The following is a 27,093-nucleotide window of genomic DNA, read 5'->3' as shown; positions in this document are numbered from 1 at the left end:
ACAAAAACCTCATTAAGTATTGTTAAGCCTGCAATCTAATTAATCCAGTGTCAAGGAGCCACAAAACCCATGCAAGCAACAGATTAAGAAACCTGAACTGTTTAACAGGACTCTTGAATTAAGTTATATAAATGTACTGTTGCAGTTGAAGATAAAGATCTGGATAATTCTTAAGACTTGAATATCATAAGACTTTTCCAAAATTAAACTGCCATAAAGCCAATTATTTTCTGGCATTTTAAAAAAAAAGTGTAATAATCACATGCTTCTTCCTACTGTGAAATGGAGTGGGAGATATGTAAATCTGATGGGCTGTGGGTAGGGCAGGGAAGGTAGAGGAGTTTGGCAATAACTCTTTTCTAGTTTAAACAAGTATTTTGCTGATAAGCCTTTAACAGTGGAATGTGAAACAAAAAATATTTTGTGCCCTTTGCTGCTCCTTTTATATAAAAACCAGCATCAAATGTTTAGTTTTGTCTGGATATTCCAAACACGTAAAAACAAGAAGTCCTCGTCTCTTTTTTTGCTAGAGGCCTTCAGCAAGGTATATGGATGACCTGAAAAGAACTCTAACAGAAAAAAGAAAAGCATTTCCTTGTGAAAGACTTTTATTCTGCTTTTATACATTCAACAAGGAGCTGCAAAGAATATATAATTTAGTTTCATTCTTCACCAGTAAAAATTTACCTTTAAAAAGGAAACTGGCACAATGTATGGTCTCCAAGACATCTCTGTTATGGTTCTCAACACTACACTCTGGAATGCCTTTTGCAAACCAGGAAGTGCAAGAGGATTTAAGTGGGTGAGGGAGAAGTCATTCAAAAATACTTATTCTGTTCCAACTGTCCCTCACCCAAGCCTCGACAGTGTAGGCTTTCAGCAAATATTTCTGGACTTGACTCAGTTTTCATTTTATGTTTGCATTCTACCTTCAACTTGACCCCTTGTACATAAGCAATTCCTACAACATACAGGAGACATAAGCAAAGACATACTTTTTGCCAATTCCATGAACAAAACCCTTTAAAGGCTCAGGATCCATTCAGTTAGCTCTCTATTTTTGACGCTAGGATTTTACCCTACTCCTCCCTTGTGGCTTTCCTAGAGGTAACAGCAGGCTAGGAACACTTGAATCTTGCACTTCCCAGTGTGCAACAATGAGTAATGCCATCTGCTGCTGGGGAGAGGGTTGTAGGAATATCCCTTTGTATTTCTTCTGGCTGAGGGAAAGGACACACTCCATGGAAAAGGCGGGAACATTCTTGTATGGAGAAGGTGGAGAGGGGAGAGAAAAGAGGTGCTAGAACAGGGGAATCGCCACACAACTAGACTTGGCATATAAAATGCCCTAATACAGAACATTGAAGTGGAACTCTGAAAACTGACTTTGTAAATATGACATCATGGACTTCCATGTTCATTGTGTCTCAGGTCGATTTTAATATTGTGTGCTAGTACACAAGGTTAAAAAAAGATTCAGCTGCCAGCCCTGCAAAAATCAGCCTGGGGTCCAAGAATCAAGAAGGATTCTTTTCATCTTGTGCATCACAACTAGTTATGAAGATTCTGCAGGCCACATTGGGTCTCCAGTTGAACTTGTGTAGCCCCATTATCATAGTGCTGTTTCACAGGATATCTGATTGCAATAAATTCTGTTGATGCACAAAACGGAACAGAACCCAGCTCAATTTCTTAGCAAACAGGTAGCATGAGCAAACAGCAATAAACACTGAGGCTATGGCTACACTTGCAGATGTAGAGCGCTGGGAGTTAAACCACCCCTCAGAGACCAGCAGGCAAAGTGCTGCCATGTGTTTACACTGTCAGCTGCAAGCGCAGTGACATGGCCACATTAGCAGCTCTTGCAACGCCACAAAGAGCAGTGCATTGTGGTAGCTATCCCAGTGTGCAAGTGGCTGCAGCGTGCTATTCAAATGGAGGCAGGGGTGGAGTGTGACGGGGAGTGTGTTGTGTGTATGTGGGGGGGATAGACTGTTTGGGGGGGGCAGAGGGTGTGTCAGCATGCTGTCTTGTAAGTTCAGACAGCAGCAGGGGGAAACCCCGACATCAGCCCCCAAACATCCCCACCCCTCTCTCTCACACACACACACACACACACACACACACACACACACCTTTGCAGCAGCATTCCACAGTAATGGTTTGCTTTGTGTCCCGGAGCAGATAAGCATGCCACTGTCAGAAACAGAGCTTTGAAAGGGGATAGCTGCATACCTGCCAGCCGAGTTCAATACAATGACAAGAGCGGCCATTTGACGTCAAGGGATTATGGGAGGTTTCCGGGGGCCAATCACAGCGCAGTAATGCAACATGTCGTCCACACTGACACTCAGGCATTTCAGCCAGGGCGCAGCAAGCTCTATGCTTCTCATGGAGGTGGATTACCAAGGGCACTCCAAGTGCTTGCCAGTGTGGACACCTCAGGAGTTAGGGTGCCTGGGGCGGATTTAATGCGCTCTAATTTGCAAGTGTAGCCAAGCCCTAAGTCACTAGAAAGATACAACTCTGAATATACAAAACAGATTTGTTCATTAAGATGGGGCCATTTTACAGTTATGCTGTGGAATTGCTCTAAAATTTAAGTGCATATATTTACACGTGTGATCTAATGAAAACTAAACTCAGCCAATGGGCAAAGTAACATACTACTCAGCAAATACAATTTAAAAAAAAAAAAAAAAAAAAGTGTCTTTTGCCATATACTAGGGGTGACTAAACTGGCTCGTGAGCCGCATGCGGCTCTTTTACAGTTAAAATGCAGCCGGGGGGGGAGGGGGGGGAGGGGGGAGGAGTGGGAGAAAGAGCTCGGGGCTTCTGCCAGAGACAACTAGTTCCTGCTGGGGCGGGCGGGGGGGGGGGGGGGGAGGAGGAGAAAAGGGGCACAATTTAAAGGTTTGGCCCCCCCCAACAGCTTGAGTCATGCCCACCCAGACATGCCCCCCTTCTTATCCTCAGCAGCCTCTCCCTGGAGCTCCCAGAGGCAGCAGGAAACAGCTGGGAGCTGCAGGAAGAGGTCACTGCTTTAGCTCCACAGGGAGAGGCAGCAGTAAAAGTAGCAGCTCTCCCTGCATCCCCCAGCTAATTGCTGTTGCCTCTCCCCACAGCACAGATCCCAGCTCACCGGTGCCAGCAGCTGCTGTGCAGGGAGGGGGCCCGGTGGAACCATGTGACTGAGCAGGGCCCAGTCTGGCAAAAAAAATCTGGGGAGGCATGTGACCCCATGTGCGCCCCCCCCCCCCATCTGTTGTTTCTGGCTTCTGCCCAGCGAGGAGAGAGGTCTCAGGGCTTCAGCCCAGCGGGGTGCACCTGCTGGCACTCGGGACTTCAGCAGAAGTGGAGCTGAAGCCCCGAGCCTCAGCAGGCGCACCCTGGCTCTCGAACTTCTGAAGCTTGTCGTATGCGCCTCGGAGGGTCAGTGAGTTTGGCCACCCCTGCCATACACGCATACGTACACAGAACAATTAGTACTATGTGAAAAGAGGAGATAATGATCTCACACACAAAATTTAATTGCCATTCCCTGATTTTTTCCATTTTTAAGCTCTCAATGCAAGAACTTTGCAAGAAGATAAAAATGAAGCAGGTACAGGTAGTAAGTGTTACGTCCAGTAATAACCGTTTTCATTTTCAGACTCCAGAGTGCAAGCTCCTTGGGGCTGGAACCTGTGTCCGAAAATCACCATGTATACCTACAGCAGTGAAAAACAGGATTAAGTGAGCAGCTTCAAGCATTACCAAAAACCCTTACTTTTCCACCAATTAGAGGGAGAACATGCATCTTTCCAATTTGGCTTTCTTTCACCGATGATACGATTAGGCACGTCCCACAAAGGATAACTTGGCGTCTTGTCCATCTGTTGACCGGCAAATGCATTTTCCCTTTTCGTACATTGTACATTCCTGAGAGCTGAATCCGTTCAGAGTTGCCAGTGCTATGGGGCTTTCCTGAAATAGAAACAAAAGCAGGCACTTTATCACTAAGGATGTTTTCCTTTTTCAATCACTCTTAATAATGTTGAGCACAATCTGACAAATGACAACCAACTCTGGAGCCAAACAAATAAATAAAGGGATTTGAGCATTGCAGTATCAATACATGGATACTGACTGGTACAATTTCCTTTCTTCAGTATTAGTCTTGCAGTTTTGGTACATTTAAATATTTGCCTAGAAGATTTCAAAAATAATTTTTTGCATCTTCTGCTTTACAACTACGTACAATACCTTTTCTTGCCTCTCTTCTGAACCAATGCCAAAACCGCACTAACCCATCCCTAGTAATTATATTTCAAAGACCGTGTAATATGCATTTTGAATACTTGTTTAATAGTACTGAAGTGTTCACAGACTTGGAATGTCCTCTATTCATTAGAGCTTGGAATTCATTTCCAACATCTCTAGATGCTACTGTTTCAGTCTCACTACACCCTCAAAATTGCCACAGCACTTTTACGTACAATACTACAGAGAAACTGCAGACAGGGGTAACAAATGAGCAGTGACCAAATGAGTGACCAGGCTGATCATTTAAAGGAGAAATCTGTAATACAGAGCTCTCTTTCCAAAGAGGCCACTATTGACAATGACATTCAGTGGCCACATGGTGCAGGAGATTATGGAGCTCTATGCTTAAATTCTTAGGCCTCAGGTGGAAAGGATTTTCATTGTCTCACTATAATCTGAAGCATTTATCCATATTAAGTTACCACCACCTCCAAATTTGGCATTACTCCGCTAAAGACAAGCTGTGGACTAAAGTAGCAGGCTGCTGCGAGTCAGGACAGAGGTGCAATGACAGATGTGTGATACACTGGCTAAGCTTGTTAATACTGTGCTCGGTTTTAGTGCAACTTTTCTGATAGCATGTTTAAAGAAACAGAGGAGTAGCCGTGTTAGTCTGAATCTGTAAAAAGCAACAGAGGGTCCTGTGGCACCTTTAAGACTAACAGAAGTATTGGGAGCATAAGCTTTCGTGGGTAAGAACCTCACTTCTTCAGATGCAAGTGAGGTTCTTACCCACGAAAGCTTATGCTCCCAATACTTCTGTTAGTCTTAAAGGTGCCACAGGACCCTCTGTTGATGTTTAAAGAAAGGTTTTGTTGTTGGTGAAACAGCAGAAGCAGTAACTCCAATAAGTTTCCTGATGCCTAGACAAAAGACTGGTAAAATGAAGATTCTTCCATTTTCTAAATTAAACCATAAAGCATAAGATAAAGAGAAATCTTAAACTATAATTTCTTTAAAGAAAACCTGAAATCCCACAATCCTGGGGGATTATTACAACAGCTGCTGCAGATTAGGATCACTCCTGTCAGGGCCCACTATTTGAAAAAGATAAATCCTGGTGCAGAAACACCCTTTTCTAAGGGTTGAGGTCTCTCACCGAATCAGCTCTTTTAAATTAGCTTTAGAGGACAAAACAATTTAAGTCATCTATCCCAAAGTAATTTCCCCCAATGCCAACTGTAACTATCACTTCCCTTTTAAAATCTGTTTATTAAACCCAAACTTGGCACAGTTAGTCCCGGTTTTGCTATGCTCTAATTAACACTGGCATTTAGGCTACTGTCTGCCTGTTTAGAACCGCAAGAATGCTGCTGTAACTTAAAGGATACTACATTGCCTACAGATTTCTGGCATTTATTAGTAATTGATACTCTGAGGTGGCACTACCAAATATTAAACTCAAATCTATCAGAAGCTGAAGGCACTCCTATTATGTCCAACAGCACTTCGAAGATGGGGGCACATGGTCTGATCAGTTGCAATCGGATCAGATGATCATGCTATGGCTGGAACTTCTTTATTGTATGAACCTGATATCAAATGCAATGAACATAGTACAGTACTGAGGACCAAACCTTCAGGAGAAATCTCCATGAGGCAAATCAAAGTTATTTTGAGATCTTACATGGCAAAAGAAGTTTGAAAAACACCTTGTTATTGTTCATATGTATGGCTACAGTAGTGCTAGGAATGTGAATCAGTGCTGTGCCATGCTAGGTGTTATACAAAAGAGGAACGATGCTTGCTGTGAAAAGGTTTACAATTTTGTGACCAAACTCAGAACTCCTTTAGAAAAGTCATAAAGTAGACCACCAGGGCTGATGCTGTTTGGAGATAATATTCCTGTGGCTAAATGCTAGAAGATGTCTAGAGAGGCCATGTTGCTGCTACATGGCAGAAAAAGTCTGACCTGTCCAGAGCCAAGATATGAAGAGCAATAGTCTTCAGGCAGACTGGGGGCTATATCAGACCAGAGCGTACCCTCAGTTATACTTTAATAAACCATTCTCTAACTAAAGTCAGTGTTGTTGTTTAACGAAGTAAACACACAGGCTCATCCTCCAAAGCTAACTACATGCAAAAAGAGTTTAGAAAGAATCAACGAGAGAATGAACACGGTTAACATCCACCAATACCATGTCTCAGACAACTGTCTTTGGAAGAGAGTTTAAGTAATGGTTCTCTCCATTTTATACTATACATATCTTTCAACAGATCAAGAATAATTCCCACTCCCAATCGTGCAACTGATTCCACAACTTAAAACATTAAACAAAGTTTAGAAGTTTAAAATCTGCAGGAACGGATAACACTGCTCTACAGCCAAAATGCTTCTGAAATAAATGTAGTCAAACTTTACTAATTCTGGGTCACTGAGAATGAAAATGATGCTTAAAATTTTTATTTGGTTCTAGTTTTCAAGATATGCTATTGGGTCAGTATATATGACCCTTGACTTGGGAATGGCGGAGGATAAGTGAGTTATAAAAGGAAGGGATCTCAATTTAAACCAGAAATGACTAAAATACATCTTTGACTGGATCTATGAATAAATCTATGACTGGGTTTGGACAGTACTTGCTTTTTAGGCAAAACAATGAATGATGCAATCTGAAGCTGGTATTGCGTCATGCATGATATGAATTGCATCATGTTATTCCTAGAAGTCATGGATGATGCAATCATAATGAAGCTTACATCACTCTGCTGAACAAATTGCCCTATATCAGCTCTAGAAATCATACAGTGTCGTGCTCTCTTATTTGTCAGTGTTTGATTTTGCAAAGGGACATTTCTGTTTAGCCAAAGTGAGCAGAGATGCCTCGTACTTGTGTGAACAGTGCAGATGACTTCTGCTATGTTTGTGGTGAAGTGACTTTTGCATCACAAAAGCGCAGTATAACCACTATCGTTAAAAAAGCCTATCACCTTTATTTTGGCTGCAAAATTGGAGATCAGGACAAGAGGTGGGCCCCACACATTTGCTGCAACACTTGTGCAACAAATCTTTGCCAGTGGTTGAACAGGAAAAGGAAATCTATGCCTTTTGCAGTGCCAATGATTTGGAGAGAGCCAACAGATCATACCAGCAATTGTTACTTCTGCATGGTGCCTCCAGTTGGGAAAGGTGTGTCAAAGAAGAAAAAGTGGACTGCATTATCCAAACATTCCATCAGCTATACGCCCAGTACCCCACGGAGAAGGACTGCCGGTTCCCGATGCACCAGAATCATTCTCACTTGAGTCAGACGAGGAAGAAAATGAAACTTCTGGTCCTGAACCATCAATGTCACAGGACCCACATTTTCTACCATCCTCCTCCTCTGAGCCACACATCATAACACAAGGCGAACTGAATGACCTTGTCAGGGATTTGGAACTACCCAAGAGTAAGGCAGAGCTGTTGGGCTCCAGACTACAGCAGTGGAATCTCCTGGCAGGTGATGTTAGGGTTTCCATCTTCCGTGACAGTCAAAAGGATCTTGTCCCATTCTTCTTCATGGAAGGTGATCTTGTAGCCTGCAACAACATCGATGGTGTGATGGCAGCCCTCAACATCGTTCACGATCCAGATGAGTGGAGACTGTTTATTGATTCATCAAAGACTAGTCTTAAAGCTGTTTTACTGCATAATGGCAATGTTTTGCCATCAATTCCAGTTGGTCATGCAGTCCATATGAAGGAAACCTATGACAACATGAAACAACTTTTGAGGTGCATAAACTATGACCAACATCAGTGGCAGCTTTGTGGCAATTTGAAGGTTGTTGCTCTCTTGCTTGGTCTACAGACTGGATACACAAAGTACTGCTGTTTTCTCTGCGAATGGGATAGTCGTGCAAGAGATTCGCACTACATCAAGAAAGATTGGCCACTCCGACAGTCATTGGAGCCTGGGAGGAAAAGTGTTCAGCATCCACCACTTGTTGAATCAAGGAAGATTTTATTACTACCCTTACACATCAAGCTGGGTCTGATGAAGAACTTTGTCAAGGCCATTGACAAAATACAAGCAGCTTTCAAGTACCTCCGTGGAAAATTTCCAAGGTTAAGTGAAGCTAAGATAAAGGAAGGTGTCTTTGTTGGTCCTCAGATTCGTGAACTTCTTCGAGATGATGCATTTGACCATGCACTGTGTGGCAAGGAAAAGACGGCATGGAAAGCCTTCCAGTTAGTGGCAATAAATTTATTCGGAAACAACACGGCAGACAACTACAGGTTTTTGGTAGAAAACCTCCTCAAAGCATACAAAAGCCTTGGTTGCAACATGTCACTAAAGATACATTTTTTGCACTCTCATCTAGATTTTTTTCCACCGAACTGCGGAGCAGTGAGCAACGAGCGATTTCACCAGGACATTGCAACAATGGAGAAACGCCATCAGGGCAAATGGGGCCCATCAGTGCTTGCAGACTATTGCTGGACAGTGACAAGAGATGCTCCATTTAATGAATACAAGAGACAAGCCAAGAAGCGCCGAGTAGACACTGAATAGGACTAAACTATGTACATAATAGTTTTTTGCCTTTTGTTTCATAATAAATTTTATTTCTATAACCCTTTTGCTGATTTTTAAAGTGTTACATAAACAGGACAGGTGAAATATCATCATGTAAAGCAACCATAAACACATGAAAAGACCCAGGTTTACAATTTATGATTAAAACTATCTACACAATATACGGAGACCTAAAATGTAAAAACTTAAATATCTTAAACAGTAGCCAATCAGTTGTTTTAATTGTCATATTTGAATTCAGCACATCAAAGTACATAATAAATAGCACATTTTATCTCTGAAGCAGACTTCTCAAAAATTGTAGACCAGTGTAACTTGCACCTAAGAGTATTAGAAGAACCGGATGAAGAATTCTGAAACAAAGATTTTTAACAAATTTTGGAATACTGGGAAGTTCCAGAGGGCTGTTAAAGGCGAATATGTCAATAATTAGAAAGTGTAAGTGGATTGATCATGGAAACTACAGACCAATTAGCCAAAACCTGATCCAAGGCAAAGTCATGGAGATGCTAGTAGAGAGTGAAGTCAGTAAGAAAAATTAAAGGAGGGTAATAGAATTAGTACCAAACAACAAACTTGATATTTTCAATATTACAAGTAAGGGTAATTTGACTTCTGCAAAGTGTTTGGTTTAATACCATATAATATTTAGATTAACAAAATTAGAAAAAGGTCAATATAGCACATTATATGGATTTAAAACTGGCAAACTGATCAAACTCAAAAGGCAACTGTATCATCTAGGTGAATCATCATCTTAGAAGGGATGTTTCTAAAAGGGCTCCTTAGGGATCTTGGCTCAATGCCATTCAATATCTTTGGGCATGCCTACACTACAAAATTAAGTCAACTTAAGTCAACCTACAGCCATTGCAGTAATTAAAGTGGTGGTTCACGTCCACACTAAGCTCCTCCTCCTGTCGGTGGTACACGCCCTCACCAGGAGCGCTTTTACCGACTTAACTGTGTGGGGCACTGACAGCAGGAGTCCCCTCTTTCTCCCACTCTGGGGCTGACAACACAAGCTGTCTGCCCCAGGGGGCCACTCTGGCTGTCGGGGCCCTGGGGTGGGGGGGGGGAAGATGACTTCAGCTAGGAGCCCCGCATGGGGCTGACAGCCAACAAGCAATGCCCTAACTACATCAACCAAAGTGCTACGCCTCTCGTGGAGGTGGAGTTAAGTCGATGTAGTGGGCGACTTACATCATTGGGAGCTACATTTTAGTGTAGCTGCTTACAGAGTTAGATCGACGTAAGCTGCCTTACGTCGACCTAATTCTGTAGCCCAGGCCTTTATCAGTTATTTGGAAGAACATACAAAACCTCTGCTAACAGAGTTGCCAATGACAAAACTTGGTAGAATGGTAAATAATGTGAAGGCCAGGTGAATTGTACAGAACAATCGGGATTGCTTGGTAAGCTGAGTTCATTTGAACATCACGTGTTTTAATATAACCAAATGCAATGTCATACATCTAGAGACAAAGAATGTAGGTCATACTTAGTGGATAGGGAATTGTATCTTGGAAAGCAGTGACTCTGAAAAGGATTTAGGGGATTACTGTGGATAACCAACTGAACATGAGCTCCTAGTGTGATGTGCTGTCTAAGAGGGCTGGTGTGAAATAGTGAATAGCAGTAGGGAAGTGATATTGCCTTGTGTAAAAATGGTTTCCCATTCTAGGGTCCCCACTTGGAAAAAATGTTGAAAAACTGGAAAGGGTTCAGAAAAGAGATACAAGAATGATGGGATATCTGGAAAACCTGCCTTATAGCATGAGACTAAAGAGGCTCAGTATATGAAAGCTTATGCCCAAATAAATCAATCTGTTAGTCTCTAAGGTGCCACAAGGACGCCTTTTTTTTTTTTTTTTTTTTTTTGCTGATACAGACTAACACGGCTACCACTGAAACCTGTCAGTATACTTAGTTCATCCAAGAAAGAATTAAGAGGTAATTTGGCCATTGTAAGTAACTACGTGAGTAGAGTTGTCAGACCCCTCTGATTTTGCAGTCAAAGCTAGATACATTCAGACTAGAGAGATACATGGAAAATATTTAACAGTTAGGTTAATTAATCTTTGGAACCAAGTGATGTGGTAGATTCTCCATCACTTGAAGGTGTTTAAATCAAGATTGGCTCTCTCTTAAAAACCTGTTCTCAACCAAAAAAACAGATTTGATTCAAGAATTACTGGGCAAAGTTCTGTGGTTTGTGTTATACAGGAATACAGACTAGATTGTCATATGGTCCCTTCTGGTCTTAAAAAGCTAATAAACTTTCTAGTAACTACAGTACTTTGTTATACAAAAAATTACAACAGTATAAGGAGAAAAAATAATAGGTGCAACTGCTTGCTTATGTCCTTTCCCTTCCTCATTTGGTATCTTCACTATGAGTATCTTTTTCTTGAGTGCAAGACTTGATACTAATACTACATTTCCCTTTATTTCCTGCAGCCCAAAGTGCTCAAATATTTTGGTCATTGTCATTTGGTTCACTCCTCCTACAGGATTGCAATTCCTCAATATTTAATGTTAAAAATTAATATATGGAGATATATCTATCTCATAGAACTGGAAGGGACCCCAAAAGGTTATTGAGTCCAGCCCCCTACCTTCACTAGCAGGACCAAGTACTGATTTTTGCCCCAGATCCCTAAGTGGCCCCCTCAAGGACTGAACTCACAACCCTGGGTTTAGCAGGCCAATGCTCAAACCACTGAGCTATCCCTCCCCCAATGTCATCTGGAAGTTTGATCATAGTTTAATTTACAGTGCAAAAGAAAAATTCTAAGAGGTGCTAAATTATTCTGTGCTTACTTAAATCCCTCTGAGCACCACTGAGTTAATGTGTCACTAGTTCAGAGTTATCGGATAGCTGAATTCCCACCCAGGGAGCACATGGCTCAAAGGAGAAACTGTTTAACAGGAAGCAATCTTGTCTGCTGACAGATTAGCTTGAACAGCTTGTAAGTTTAAAAAGATCAAGACTATTAGTTGCCAAAGCGTGCAACAGGCAGGAAAGCCTCAGCAATGGTGAACTATATAGTTAGACAACAAAAGAACAAAGATTTTTTTGACAGAGTGAAGGAACTCATCCTATTTGCTGCTTCTCACTGCACGATCATCGAGGCAGCAGGTGGCAGAATATAGCATCAACAACAGATCAATTACTGTAAGCAAGAATACAGAATAACTAAATTAAGTACAGGGAGAGGAGGAGGAGGAGAGCGAGCCATGACCAAGGAATTCATCCACACTTCATATGGCCCAAAAAACCCAAACAAACCATGCACTGGAAGTAGAAGTTAGTCTTTGATCTATTATAAGGGGCGCAAACTCTTTTTCTGGTCAATTGTCCCATCCCTTCCATGAACGTGAACTCTGAACAAAAACTTTAGACACCTTCCTTTGGGTTACACATCAAGGGTCTGACGGCAAACAACTTATAGTATACCAGACTATAACCACAAGAATTAACATTCTCTGCTTGGAGGCTGTTGGTTAATGGGTTAAATTATCCACAGCTGGAAGGAATATATTCTCACTGGAGACCAATACTTAGAATCTGCTTCCTCAAGCAGCCTGACAGCACTCCAGTTTGGTGAATTTCAGAGAACAGTGCATTTCACATTTTTTCCATATATAAAAGTACTTCAGGATGCTTCATGATGGAACCAATAAAAAATTCAATAATTAATATCTTAAATATTTTTGCAGGAATTCTCACCTTGATGTAAATGAGTGAAGACCAATATGCCCAAAGCAAATCCCAAACACATACTAGAAAAAAATGGGTTGAGCATTTGAAAAACAAAACAAAAACAAAAACAAAACAAAAAAAATCAAAACAGTTCAGGTAAATTGGCAAGAAAAGATCTTTCATTCCTATCAAGACTCAAAGTACAACCCTGAACACACTCACAACAAGACATTCATAACATAACATTCTATATGCAACGCTTTAAAGAGATGTCCGAGATCGAGAAACAGACCACTCAGTTAACCTGCCATTCAGGATTCAGTTTCCTTTAGTTTTAAATTTGTCCCAGGACCTAGAGGGGAATTGGTGGCATTTAGAACAAGGGCATAAAAACCTAGGGTTTTGATTTTAACTTTAGACTTGCCATACAAAAACCAGCAGCACGGCCATGGCTGCCCCAGATCAGATAACTCAGGATCGCGGACTTTGGGCTGCGGGGTGAAAAATAGTGGTGTAGACTTCAGGCTTAGAGCCTGGGCTCCAGCCTTAGACCCACTCCCCTTGGGCTCTGAGATCCACCCCCCTCAGGGACTCAGAGCCCAGGCTCCAGCCCCGGAGTGTCTGCACTACACTTTTAAAGCCCCGCAGCCTGAGCCGCACAAGCCCAAGTCAGGTGACCCGGGGCCAGCTGCAGCTGTGCTGTAAGTCTCTTGTGGCCATGTAGACGTGCCTTCAGCTGGAAGAGTCCAGGAGAAGCACTGCTCTCCCACATTAAGCAAAGTTGGGTAACAGTTATCTTCTGGAGGTTTCCTAGCTACATTACTTTCTTCAGAAACTGTGAGATAACCGTAACAGAATTGCAACAGACTTCCAAATTTAAAAAAAAGCTGAATCTGATTTATTAACAATGGAAATTAAAAACCACACAAGTTTGAATGTCCTGGGGGAGCTGTAATATTTACTCTACAGAATGTCAGTGTTTGTTTTTATTCACACTGCAACCAACACTAATGAACTCTTGCATGCCAGCAGCTGTTGCCTGCAAACAGATTAACTGGATGAAATAATGTATGATGTTACTGAACTATACAAGTCACACCCTTAGTCAATTTATAAAACTGCTTGATTTTCGGTGTGCACATTTTGACGTTATAGAAAAAATACTCTATCCCTGCTGATTATAGAATTCTGCACTAAAAGTGGAGAGACCTAGAGATTGTCCCTGACTGAGCTGGAAGAAGCTATGAGTACGGTGAAGATACTCTACATCTACTAGGGGATTGCAAAAGATTTCAGACCATTCTGAGAACCCACAACAGCTGGCTTTGGAATCTGGAAAATAGCTATTTGTCCTAGTCACAAAACTTGAGATATTTATGATTTGCAATGCATTGCTGAGATAAGTTATAAAATAGCTGTTTATTATGGGACAAAAGCATTTCCAGAAAATACAGGGAAACTAGAAAGAATTAAATTTAGAGTGTCTGAATTTGTATGAAATTAAAGCTGTAGTTAACTTGTGCACAGGGTTTTAAAGTTACCAAAGAAAAGAAGGGGGGGGGGGGGGGGAGAATGTAATGTAGTCAGCACTGATGTATTGGACTTGCTAACACATCTGACTTTGTAATAAGTTTTATTTTGTCAAAGGTTGGTGCTAAAGAGTCTCCTCAACTGCAAAACATTTATACAGCATTGACTGGGATTTGTCCAGCCTGACATGTTAGCACAGGCTGTCCTAGTATATTCTCGGTCTTCTCAAAAAGTCTCAGAGTTTTGTTAGCCAATAAGAATATAAGCTTTTCATACTTGCAACGTATATCTTGCTTTAGCTGTCAGTCTGCTTGAATAGGCTGAAGATTCAAGAATGACTGCTGATTGGGCATCCAAAAATTGTCAATTTCAGGTATCTCAAAGGGATCTAACTTTCAGAAAAAGGGTGCTCAGAGAGCACTATATTACTTAGCACTCACTTTCGGAAAAATCAGATCCCTTTAAGGTATCTCAAGTTGGCTCCCAAAAATCAAGGTATCCCAACTCACTAGTCACTTCTGAAAAATTAGGCCACCATCCATTATAAAAGGCTTAGAATTTCCTCTTCCTCTCCCATATTTCTTAATTGCCCCTTTGACAGACAGACGTCCTCACCCCCTTGATTTACTTTTTGTGCTTCCTTACCAGGTGCATGAGTCTGAACGGAAGATCGGAGTTCTCCAAAATGCATCATGTAGATCATGTGGAATAATCATTTTAACTCAGCCACTGGTGGTCGCAAGCTATATTGAGCCCTAAATGTAGGCATAAGCTAAGGTTTTGCACTGATTTGGCTAATCAAGCTTTTGCCCAGTTAAAAATTTGGGTAAACCTTGATTAGCGGAAATAGTCCCAACTCCTGCATAATTATGTCTACACAGACAAGGACAAGTATAGACAAGAAAATCCCACAGTGCCGAGTCTCAGAGCCCAAGTCAATTGACATTGGGGTCAGGCTGCAGGGCTAGAAATAGCAATATAGACATTCCCACTCAGGCTGGAGCCCAGGCTCAAAGATCCTCCGCCTCATTGTTTCAGAACCTGGACTCCAACCTGAGTACTGGGAATGTCTACACTGCTACTTTTAGCCCCAAAGCCTGATGCCCAGTTAACTGACCTAGACTCGGGCTTAGTGGCAAGGGTTTTTCTTTGCCGCTAAGACATACCCTCAGTGCTCAGCAACTGTTGTACCAACCACTGAATGATCCAAAGTGTGATTTTTTTTGTTTTGTTTTAAATATTGCTTCTCTTTTTCCCCTTGGCTTCAAAGAAAGCTAGTGATATGGTTTTCTTAAGCTTTTTGAGTATTTAAAGCTCCTTAATCCTTCAGGTGTGTCAAAAGACTACAATAATGCAGAAAACAACTGCAAGCAAAGTCGCAGAGTAATGACAGACAGATGCAAATAGGACGGCAAGTGGATAAAGGCCTAGGGACGGGCAAGAGAAGCAGCAGAATATTAAACACACAAGAGAGGTTGAAAGAGGAATACTGCAATACATCTTGTATGGATGGAAATGGGAAGAATAAATAGCTTTGATTATCATGTATTTCACTAGTCAGAGAAGCATAATCAAGTAACTATGTGCAGGAACCTACTAATAATTCAAGTTAATGTAGCAAGTGGATTTTCCTTCCTGAAGAAAAACACCAGGGTTCCTAATCTGTTCCATGTCTTCTTTAAAAATTGTAATGAGATTTACATGTGGTTGTTGAAAGATTGATTCCTTTTCTCTGCCTCTCCCCATCTACCACTACAAACTAAGGACTCGATCACATTCTTAAGACAGATGAGCGAGTCTTCTTGTATTGCTACATACATGCAGTATTATACCTGGAAAAATCCAGGTTGATCTTTGCCTATGAATTAGTAGTTCAAGATCTAGCACTCGATGGTATGTAGACTACCTGAAAATGAAAGCAAGCCACCTACATATCTAGTCCACAGAGGGGTTGTAGTTGTACAACTACATTTTGCATAATAAATTCTATTAAGACTGCAAAGCACCTGGTGCTTATCTTCTTCCCAAGGAACTACTGCTACAAGCTAGAAAACCATGCATCTTATGAAGAGAAGGCAGACTAGAAAATAGATGTTATTTGGCCTTTGTAAGATGTATTCTACCTTCACTATGATAGCACCCCTGGGAGAGATGCACTACTGCTGTACAAGAGATGTCACATTGGAAAGTAATGACTGTGGTATTATACCAACAATCCGGACTACATTAAACCCACTGAGCAAGCTGCTAAAATGCTACGAGTATGATTCCCAGCACAGATTCCATAACTCAGTGGAGATCCCTCATCTTTATTTTACATGGAGACACACCTGAAAGAACAAAAAATCCATAATTTCATAGCCTGAGTACTCCTCACTTATAGTTTCTGCAGGCCTGTTTCCTGTCCCCGCACCCCATTCAGAGTTAATGTCAAAGTTAAGGCTTTGTCCCAACACAGAAGTCACACTGATAGGAAAAAAAAAAATAGTTAAAGGGTAGTTAAACAAGTGTATCCACACAGGATTTTGCATGCATCAACTTAAAACGGGTTATTTTGATTTGGCTTTTTCCTGTACAATTACCAACAGGCAAAACTAGATAGGAGCCAGAGCATCCACACAGGGATTTGTGCTGGTTTAGCTAAATCAGTTTAAAACATTAACTTGGTGCAATTTTGTATCTTCATCAGGCCTCAAGAAAGATAGACCAAAGAGGGAGACAGAACAGTCAATGTAGGATGCTTCTTGCAATCCAAAAAGGCAAGTCAACCGCAAGTCTCTTGTAGATGATGATGGAGGGAACAGGGAACTCTAGCTGCTGCCTGTTACCACGTAGAGGCAGAACAGAGTACAAGCCGACAGCTTCCTTCAGGCCCACTTGCCTTCATATGAATGTCAGTTTATGGACCATACATTAGCAAACATCTGCAAGTGTGCATTGCAGGAGAGACATACCAAAAAGCTTCACTCTCCACCCCCCCAAATCTAATATTTGACAAAATAAAAACATTTCAGTAACCTTTTTTCTGGCCTTTACATTCTGGGGCAGAAGATAACTACCAGCCCTCCACAATCCCCCTCCTTTCTGCCTTCCCTGCGCCCTCCCCGCCCACCCCCCAACCTCATTCCCAGTACATTAACAAGTTTTAAAACACAAAGCGCATATAAGCAGGTGCACAAAATGAAACCCAAGGCTATCTTGACACCTCTAGCAGTAGTTCAGGACTGGAGAGAATGAAGAACTGAGACCAATGCTGCACTTAAGCTCCAAATTCTTCAGCCTGAAAACAGTACCTGGAGAGGCAGAACCCTCCACCATTCTACAGAAACTATTACAGGCTGGTGGCATGGTGCTTGGTGAGGTTGGACATCTTAGGGGAGGTTTCTTATGGTATGATTGAGTGCATGTGATACAAACAGATTATGAAGAACATCCTGTCGTTTATGCTACAGCATTTTTTCCTGTTCTAGCTCATTTGAAAAAAGAAGTGGAAAAGGAACATCAGAGAATGCTGACACCTGGGAATCAGTTAGGTCGCTTTAATAATTAGGCAGAATCTACAGGAGATAATTACCCTGATTGAATCCTGAAAGACCAGGTGAGGCTTTGTAGAAAGCAGAGTCTGGAGCCCACCAGAACAGGAGAAGGGCCGGGAGTTACACAAGAACCAGCCCCTGAGTTGGAGTGCACGCACTTTTAAACCCTGGAAGCTTTAAACATCCGGAATCAAATTCTGGAGGAGCTAAGGTTCTGTAGTGTCCGCATCAGAGTGGTGCTCTTTTAAAACGTCTGAAAGCATGCTCCACACCTGGTCCCTCTCAGATTTTGGAAGGCACTTCTGATTCTTAAACCTTGGGTTGAGTGCTGTAGCTATCTTTAAAAAAAAATCTCACATTGGTACCTGCTTTGCATTTTGTCAAATCTGCAGCGAAAGTGTTCTTAAGATGAACAACATGTGCTGGGTCATCATCCGAGACTTCTATAACATGAAATATATGGCAGAATGCGGGTAAAACAGAGCAGGAGACATTGAACTCCTGGGGGGAGAACTGTGTCACAATTTACTTGTAATGTAATTAATGCATTTTTTTTTAAGCGTTATCAGCATGAAGGCATTTCCTCTGGAATGGTGGCAGAAGTATGAAGGGACATACAAATGTTCTGTAGCTGGCATTGCAAGGTATTTACGTGCCAGATATGCTAAAGTCCCATGCGAATGCCTCTTCTCACTTTCTGCTGACCTTGTAAATAAGAAGTGGGCAGCATTACCTCCTGGAAATGTAAACAAACTTGTTTGTCTGAGCAATTGGCTGAACAAGGAATAGGACTGAGTGGACTTGTAGGCTATAAAGTTTTACATTGTTATATAACTGCACTCAAAAACAAAACAAACATTTGTAAGTTGCATTTTCATGATAGAGATTGCACTACAGTACTTGTATGAGGTGAATTGAAAAATACTGTTTCTTTTGTTTATCATTTTTACACTGCAAATCTAAAAAAAATATAAAGTGAGTAGTATACATTTTGTATTCTGTGTTGTAATAGAAATCAATATATTTCAAAATGTAGAAAACATCCAAAATATTTAATACATTTCAATTGGTATTTTATTGTTTAACAATGATTAAAACTGCGATTAATCGCGATTTTTTTTTTTTTTTTTAGTTAATTGCACGAGTTAACTGCGATTAATCAACAGCCCTACAAAAAACCTTCAAATATTAACTCCGATTTTTAAAGGTTATTCTGCTGGAATGATCTGGACTGATCACATAATAAAAACTTCCATCTTGAATTCATAGAAATTAGAGACTGGATTTATTTAGAAGTGCTATTGAACAATACCACCATTCTTCAATCCAACCACTCTCTGAAGAATAATATTTCTCCCCATAATAGGATTATTCTAATTTAAAACCTAATCCTCAAGAATAAACATTTTCCACCCTGTCACATCCCCAAAGTGAAACCTTATGCAGCAGGATGGTTCATGCTGAGAATATATTGGCAAAAACTGAATCTCATCCATGTTTTAAGATGATCTCAGTAAACCGTATTCCATATAAAATTGTACATATGCACAGATGTATGTTAAAAACAGGAATTTATCAAACACTAGCCAAAAATCTAATCCTTAATGGTATGGAAAGAATGTCTTGGATTTCAAAAGATCGTACAAAATTTTCAGTAGGATAGGCCCCAGTGACAGCTCAGCCTGGTCTTCTCTCCTTAAAAACAGATACACAGAATGCTAACAATGCAGATTAATTTCTGTGAAGTCATGTAAAACTGAACTCTGCTTGCTAGACTTCCAACATTTAATAAAGCCACAGACTAAAATCCGTGACATCCCAGATGAGGATCTCTCTCTGGAGAGCAATTTCTATAGTGGCAAAACCTCTAAAGATGACCCACTGATCTAAACAAAAAACTATATTCTTGCTGGAACTTGAAAAAATTATTCCTTTATAATTATATTGATGACCCACAGTTAGCAGTTTTGGAGGATACCTGAAAAATATTACAGATGCATAAAAACTATACTGTCTAAAACTTAATCAACTGTTTTAATAAACAAAACTATCCTCCACGGAGAAAGAACAGTGGTGGATTATAGCCCTTGGCAATGGTTTGACACTAATATATATTTATATCTCACTGCCATGAAGGAAAAAATTATCTATATTTAGGGCCCTTCATTTTGAATTTTTCTTTTATTTAATTTTTCCCAGAAATTTATCAACGTTTATTACCACAACAACAAAAACAGGTCAAAATAAGTGCTAAACTCTTAATTTTTCTGGGTGAATATCTGGGTTTATTTTGGTGGACGGAAAGACAGGGAAAAAATATTCAATAGCTTAATGCTTTGAATTCAGTTAATTAATGTGGTTTGCTGCAGAACTAAAACTGAACTCAAAACACAATGCTACCTCTGAGTTTAAGAAAACAATAAATCTCTAATCCCCAAATAAAAATTTCTTTGAATAAACACTTCTGTTGTATACTTACAACTATTAGCCTATAAATATTTACATTTAATAATTAGGTCACACCATTAGCAGCGCATACACTCAATTTCATCCTTTTATCCTGTTTGTTTTTTTTAAACTTTTGCATACTTCCTTGTATTCTGAAATGTATTCTGATACATATTTTTGTTTTCTTCCCATTTTAGTGTCAAATCTTTAAACCTTTTATCTGCTAACAGCTTGAAATGTGTACGTGGTGGGCATGAGATTCATCAGTACGTTCAGATGTGCACGCGCTTCAGAGTTTGTGGGCATGCCTGTTTAGAAGATATGCACAATAAACAAACAAATACATAGCCTTACTTCAGGCAGCTTTGCATATACACACACACATAGATGAATGTATTATCGTAATACATATAGCTCATGCAATGTATTGTATTTTCCTAATAAAACAAGTTTTTTTATATATTTTAATGAAGCAAATGTAGGGTGAAAAATAGTTTTTGTAAAACCCAGGAATTTTTCAGTAAAAATTGGTTTAAACTGAAAATCTACATTCTATTCTACCAGCAAAAAAAGCATCACAATTTGGCTAGTCTCAGACAAAACAGTAAAATTCTCATGGTCACAAATTTAAAAGCACATTCCTTTAGCAAAAGAACTTCAGGGCAAGAATATCATCTCTCCCCTCCTCCCTCAGGACTTCACAGACCTTATGAAAATACTATCTTCTCTACTAAAAACCATCCTCTCTGCTGACACTACTGTGTTAAATATTACACTATTGCTAGAATGGAGTATATCAAGTTAATAAAACATGATGCTAAATAAACCTGATTGCCTTGTAGTATACAAACATCAATTTGTTTTATATACATTTGCCACCATGTGGCCATTCAAGGTTCTCTAGACTAAACTTTTAAAAGAAGCCAAGAGATGCACTAAAATTCACAAAATAGTTTAGAGTACATAGAGTACAGGATGATTTATAGTGAACATACAGTAAATACAGCTATGGTTTCATATTTTCTGTGTTCTTTCAACAAAACTAACCAGATTCGGAATTCTAAAATAGATTTAGAAATAGTTTATTCATTTAAATCCTTTTAAAGCGTTTTAAGTAATACACCCTGCAGTAGAATACTGTACCAGCATTACAACACTTAACAGAATCAAGACACAGTTTTATTTATCAGGATTCGTTTGATGAGCTGTTTGGGTCAGAGCAATATTGTGCAGTTTTGCAAGACAGTGACTAGCATATCTAATTTAGTTCTCATTTAAAATGCCTCAAACATTTAATTGCTATGAAAATACTGGGAAAAATGCAGCAATATATTGTGATGTTTAGAAGTTCAAATTTAATAAGTTTTAAGGAGGATGTCTGGTCAAACATGCTCTAAAATTAAGGTTTTGAAATAACAAGCTTTTACAAAACCTAAAGTGTTCCCATATTTGTTGGTTTTTCACAATCCTGATTCTATTGGATTTGAACCTACCAATGTTTATAACATATTGCAACACTGTTATTATGCAAGAACCTAAAAGTGAAACTGACTATTAAACAAAAGTGAAACCTTTTTAATTTAGTTGTACAAAGCAGGAGGAAAAGACAAAAAACCCAAACAGCATAAACAGCAAAAGAGTGCATTGCATATGGCAGGCCATTAAGACACACTTATTTTGGGGGCATTCGACTTAACTTTTTCCCATTTTAGTAATCCAAGATACAGTGATAAAGTAAAAATCCCATTATGTGTAACTGGACAGTGTCCCTATAAACATGCTTGCTCAGTCACATCAACTGGTCTGCCAGTAACTCACTGTGACCTGGGAAAGTCATTTAACCTGTATGCCACAACTGCTCCATGTGTAACACAACAACTCCCAACAGTCCTGTTTTCATTGGGATGTCCCAATTTTCTGCCCTGGTTGCTGCATCTTTGGCTCAAGCAATTGGGATTAAGCAGCATTTCCACTGCAGTTCCTCCCCACCAATCACTCCAGGCTGCACAGGTTTCTCTTCCTTCTCTCTTGCTGTTTCTCTGGGCTCCAAGGTGAGAGCCTGCTTCTTCAGCAGACAGCAAGGAAGAGACACATCAGGAGATAGGCTGGTATCATTAGCTGCCCCCCTCACTGGTCTGTCAGCTTTAACCTAGCGCCAGCAGCAGCTTCAACATCCCTATGGGAGTGTGGGTATTGGGGAGAAAGAAAAGATGGGGTGGGGGCAAGACAGATAAAAGGAGGCCTCTTTTCACAATGGAAGAGAGAAGGGAAGTTCTTGAGGGAGGACAGAGAAGAGGGAGATTCACCATGAAGAAACTGGAAGAGGAACAGGTCTGATGCTTTCCCCATTCCTTAAAACATCAGCTACGGGAGATTTATCGCTCACCCACAGATGTTAAGTTTGATGCTACTTTTCCTCACCTCTGTCAATATTGGTCTGAAGTTACTTCTCCCAGAAAACTTGACATATGGGCATCACATGGAAGAGATACATACCATGGTATTTGCATACTATAAAAATAAACATTTTGCACAGCCATTCTAAATTAATTAAAATCAGCCATCACACTCGTTTGATCTCAGAGCCCTCCCAGCACCTGCTGTCAGTTTCTGTACACAATATTCTAAACATGCCTCAAAGAATATTAGAGTGCTGGCTATAAAGCTTGATGCCTGATGCTTCAAAAATATCTACAATAAAAAATGAATAGGTTCATGAAAAAAAATCTTGGTGCTATGGTCCAGTTTTACAAGTACACTGCCCATTTAGTGCTCTTGAAGCCTGTTTAAGTCAGGAGGCTGTCTAAGCTAAATCAAAAGGTATTTGTAGATCCCCTTTCCCACGAAAGCTGAACATATTCAAAAACCATCCCAGGAATCTGAAAAATCCCAGCCAGAGGATGACTAACATTTGCTCAAGATAAAATTTCTGATATTTCTACGGTAAAAAAAGCACAACTCCCAGACCCTTCCCACACCATAAAGCAGCAAATAGAGATGACAAACAATTTTTTCCAAAAGTCCTTCACAGGTCACATTGAAGAGGTGGAAAGAAAATGGGTTGAGTGTTAAAAGTAGATATCCTAGCAGTAAGAATTCTCTTCTGCTAGTGTCCCAAATGCCAGATTATCAGAGTATATAAGCAAGGTCCAAAACAGTAGATTAAAAAGGGGAAAAAAATACTTCAAAGTCCTATTTCAGATTAATCATTTTACTCAAGCTGAATAATTCAGTTTAAACTATTCATGCCTAGAAATGGTTCCTCCAGAACAGGGATGAAGCCTGTGCTTAATCCGTAATGAAAGAGGTACCGGGGCTTAAGCTTGCTTTTTTTTTTTTTTTTTTTTTTTTTTTTTAATATAAAAAACTTTCATAACTGATGCAGCAAGCCCAGAGGTGCCTGGGCTATGAACTACCAAGCCTAGAGGTAACAGGGCTCAGCCCTGGCACAAATTAAGCACTGGATGAAGCACACTGGCAGGACAATATAGGGGAAGCTTGTGCTGCTACTGCAACCCGTGCTGGACTTGCTCTATACTGAGATTCCAACACTGTCGAATTCTGCAACATTCACCACCATTAAAAATATGTTTTTGTTTAAATAGAATTGTAAGGTAATCCTTGCCATTTGGATAAAAAACAATCTTACTGGTTCTTCCCCTCCTCTGGGTTAGGAGGATTGAGACTTTCAAGGATCTTACTTTGACACAATCTATATATGTTCCAAATTTCTGCAGCTCCACCCAAGCAAGAAAGGGAAGGGAGAGGTCAAGGATACATTCTACTTGCAAGCTGTTTTTGAATCCTCTGTGGATTGTCAGCATTTACTTATGTTTCTACAGTACTATAAACAAAAAGACCAAACAAAAAGCCACCCAAGGCACTTTTTTCAGATAATTATTAGGGGGCAAAATAATGTTAAAATTGCATTAAAAGTTATCTATTCTGTTTTTTTCTGGAGAGATGGAGACAAAATGCAAAACGTGAACAGCTGAGTCAATGTAATCACATTTACTTCATATTAACAGTATGCAAGTTTATTTTTGAACATGTCACCTTACTGCAGTCAAATGAACCGATATAATAAAGAACTGCGGGTGTACAGAAATTTTAAATTGGAATAGTCTTGCTGTAACCAAGCAGATGAAATCTGACTGCAAATTAGGAAAGTAAGATTTAAGGTTGAAACACTGCAAAGCCAGAGGCTTTTGCCAAACCTAACATGAAAGGGATTAGAGGGGCTAGGGATATGAACATCCCAAAAAGATGGGGGGGGGGGGGGGGAGAATGTGCTTGTGAACAGTCTTGTTTAAACTCTGCATCAAACGAGGATGAGACAAGAGGAGAAAATATATGCAAGCATGTATGTAGGCAGACAGACCCCACTTGCCATGGCATACAAGTTTCAATTTCTATGGGAAAAGACTGCAGGAAAAATTAGTGTTCTCAAATTTATTATATCAGCAATCATTTATGGTCACTCCCATCAAGATGGAGAACAAAATTTCAAGTGTAATTACTTCAAGACTGCCTTGTGAAACTGTAGGAATGCCAAGAAATTACTTGGCAGTTGAGGGGATTTAAATAGATAGGGTTACAGCTACTTACGGTGTCTGTGGAACACTTTGTAGTTTAGTCTAGAAGATCACAAGTCTAGAGGATCTCCTATGCATGGATGAGAGGCATATGGGTTTTGTCTCATTTTCAGCTCTTAGGGAGACTCAGACTGCATGACTGGGACTTTACCATCAACTCTAGACTACAAGGGGGGAAATGTTTTGTATCCTATAGCAATGGAATGCTTGCAAAGAGTTAAGGAGAAAGGGAGGGCTGCCTTTCTACCACAGAAAGTAGAATCCCCCTGCTCACCCCTCCCCAATTGACCCAGCTCATCTTACTCAAAGTCTTACTTCATAAGTCTGGGTTTCTGCATTGGCTTCCTGCTGGTATGTGAGCTTATTTGAACCAATGACCTGGAATGTAATTATGAGAAAAAGACTCTGTGGTTTACTACATCTGATTTGCATGCTGCATACTAAATCACTGTATAAAAGGCTGCTTGGACACACAGTCTTGCCGAACACCAAACTGTTTGCTCTTAGACAAGAATTGTTAATAAAAGATGAGAATCCATGAGAACTCAGTTTAAAAATGTTGGTTCACATTTTTGTTTTGGGTTTTGTTATTTCTCTCACTCCACAAGAGGATACAATTGTATTTAGTTGTAAGGAAGTAAAAGAAATGGCTTTGGAGAAGAACTGTTCTACATGCGTTTTTGTGTATTTGACCCAAAATAAAAAAACTTCTATAATTTTTGTAGCTTTCCCCCCTCAATCTAAATAAATGTGCACAAAGCCCTATAAGAAAATAGGAAGTGAGGTTTATGTAATTTCAAAAAAGCTTTCCAATAACTCTTTTCCAATCCCCCTCAGCCTAAAAAGCAGACCTCTGTAACTAACAGGGAAGTATTCACAAATATCTTTGCACAATGGACTTCTACTCTGGCTACTGCTTGTAAGAATGCTCACAAAAAATGAGCCATCATTCTGTAAGACTGCTAACAAAAAAGAAATTGAACCCACAATTCTTGACAAACCAATCTCAACTAACTTACTTTCAGGAAGAGCTAGTTTATAAGCGGTTAAGTCATTTAATTGGGAAATAGAAATAGGGACATGTGACTTGGGTAGCCAGTCACACAGCTTGAAGAATTCAAAATGTTGAATAATTATCTGAATGCTCATAACAAAGACCAAACAATCCAGAACGCAAACAGGTTAGTAAAAATTATTAGTTGAACAATTTTGAATAGCAAATTCATTAAAAGTTGTGATATGATCAGTCAATTCACACACAGGAAAAAGAGGGCTGCATTCTAATTATCTGATTTGCAATGCACAGTTCAACGAGATCTACTAAAGAGCTAAAAGTCAGATCTGTGCATTGTTCAGTATCAAAACTGCACCATTAAGGTGCTACTCTGAATAAGGTAGCCCATTTTCTAGACCTAGAGCCAACTTCAAGTCGCGTCAAAGGCTCTTTTTTTTTTTTTAAAGTCTTCTGGGGAAGACACAAGAGAGGTTATTTTAAGTGATATAGCAATCTTTGAAAGAACAAACCAAAACGTTAGCCAGATCCTAATTGTAGGGGCAAAAAGAGGACTCTTGGATGAAATGTACTTGTTCTTTGTCTCCTGACTAAGAGTCAGACAAACCTGTTTCATTCTCTTTAAGCTAAGTCTCTTGGCTCCATGAAGATAGGAGTCTAACCACTATTCATTCTATTTACCACAGATTGCTAATTCCAGCTAATCTAGTCTCAGACATTTTAAATGACTGAAGATAAAGTTTATGATATTAGTTAAGATTTTTCAAAATTTGGTACAAGGATCTTTAAGCAGAAGTGAGATGTTTCTAAACACAAAGGTACAATTTCCCAAGATGTTAAGTTAATGAAAAGAGACATTCTGAATGGAAATGTTGTATTTAATTCTCCGAAACACAAGATACAACGCATGGAAGTTAAATTCTCGGATTCCTTCAGCAAACTTTGTAGGCAGAATGGAAGTAGGCTGCACACACTGTACTTGGCTTCAGAATGTTGGATTGAAATGCAAACCACTATGTCCAGCTTTGGGTGCCTCTTAAATTTCATGCCATATTTACCAATTTTAGAAACAAAATACATACACTAATATAATGGCTTTCAAAACAATCTATGCAGACAGAGAGCATAGCAGCTGTGCTCATCCAGTTCTCTTATTAGGAGCAAAGTTAGAGTGATGCAAGTTCAATTCAAGTGGGACAACAAGGCCAGAACCTCTTCAAAATCAATGTGCTTCGTTTGGAGAACATGATTCCTATCCAGGTGCAGTCACGATGGACTATTCACTGATGCCCTCAGTCTTGCATTTCCTGGAAATAACTCCAAAAGATTTTCCTCGTGACTAAATATGATACATCACTGGGAAGATTAAACAAGGTCTCTGACCCGACACTTCTGATGTAGAGAAGAATGAGTACAACGAAAGAGCAAATTTAGAAAGA

General features: G+C 39.9%; 1 protein-coding gene across 1 annotated transcript in view; it reads right to left on the bottom strand.

Moving 5' to 3' along the window:
• Positions 1-27,093, bottom strand: part of PHLPP1 (PH domain and leucine rich repeat protein phosphatase 1) — a 226,237-nt gene that overhangs the window by 108,071 nt on the left and 91,073 nt on the right. The window contains exon 2 of the mRNA XM_008170599.4: positions 3,770-3,966. Coding sequence (XP_008168821.3) covers positions 3,770-3,966 — 197 coding nt within the window. The remainder of the gene's footprint in view (positions 1-3,769; positions 3,967-27,093) is intronic.

The sequence above is a fragment of the Chrysemys picta genome, chromosome 2, assembly GCF_011386835.1.
Source record: "Chrysemys picta bellii isolate R12L10 chromosome 2, ASM1138683v2, whole genome shotgun sequence".
Taxonomy (NCBI): domain Eukaryota; kingdom Metazoa; phylum Chordata; order Testudines; family Emydidae; genus Chrysemys; species Chrysemys picta.
The sequence above is the reverse complement of the archived record's forward strand: the minus strand, read 5'-3'. Positions and strand labels throughout refer to the sequence as shown.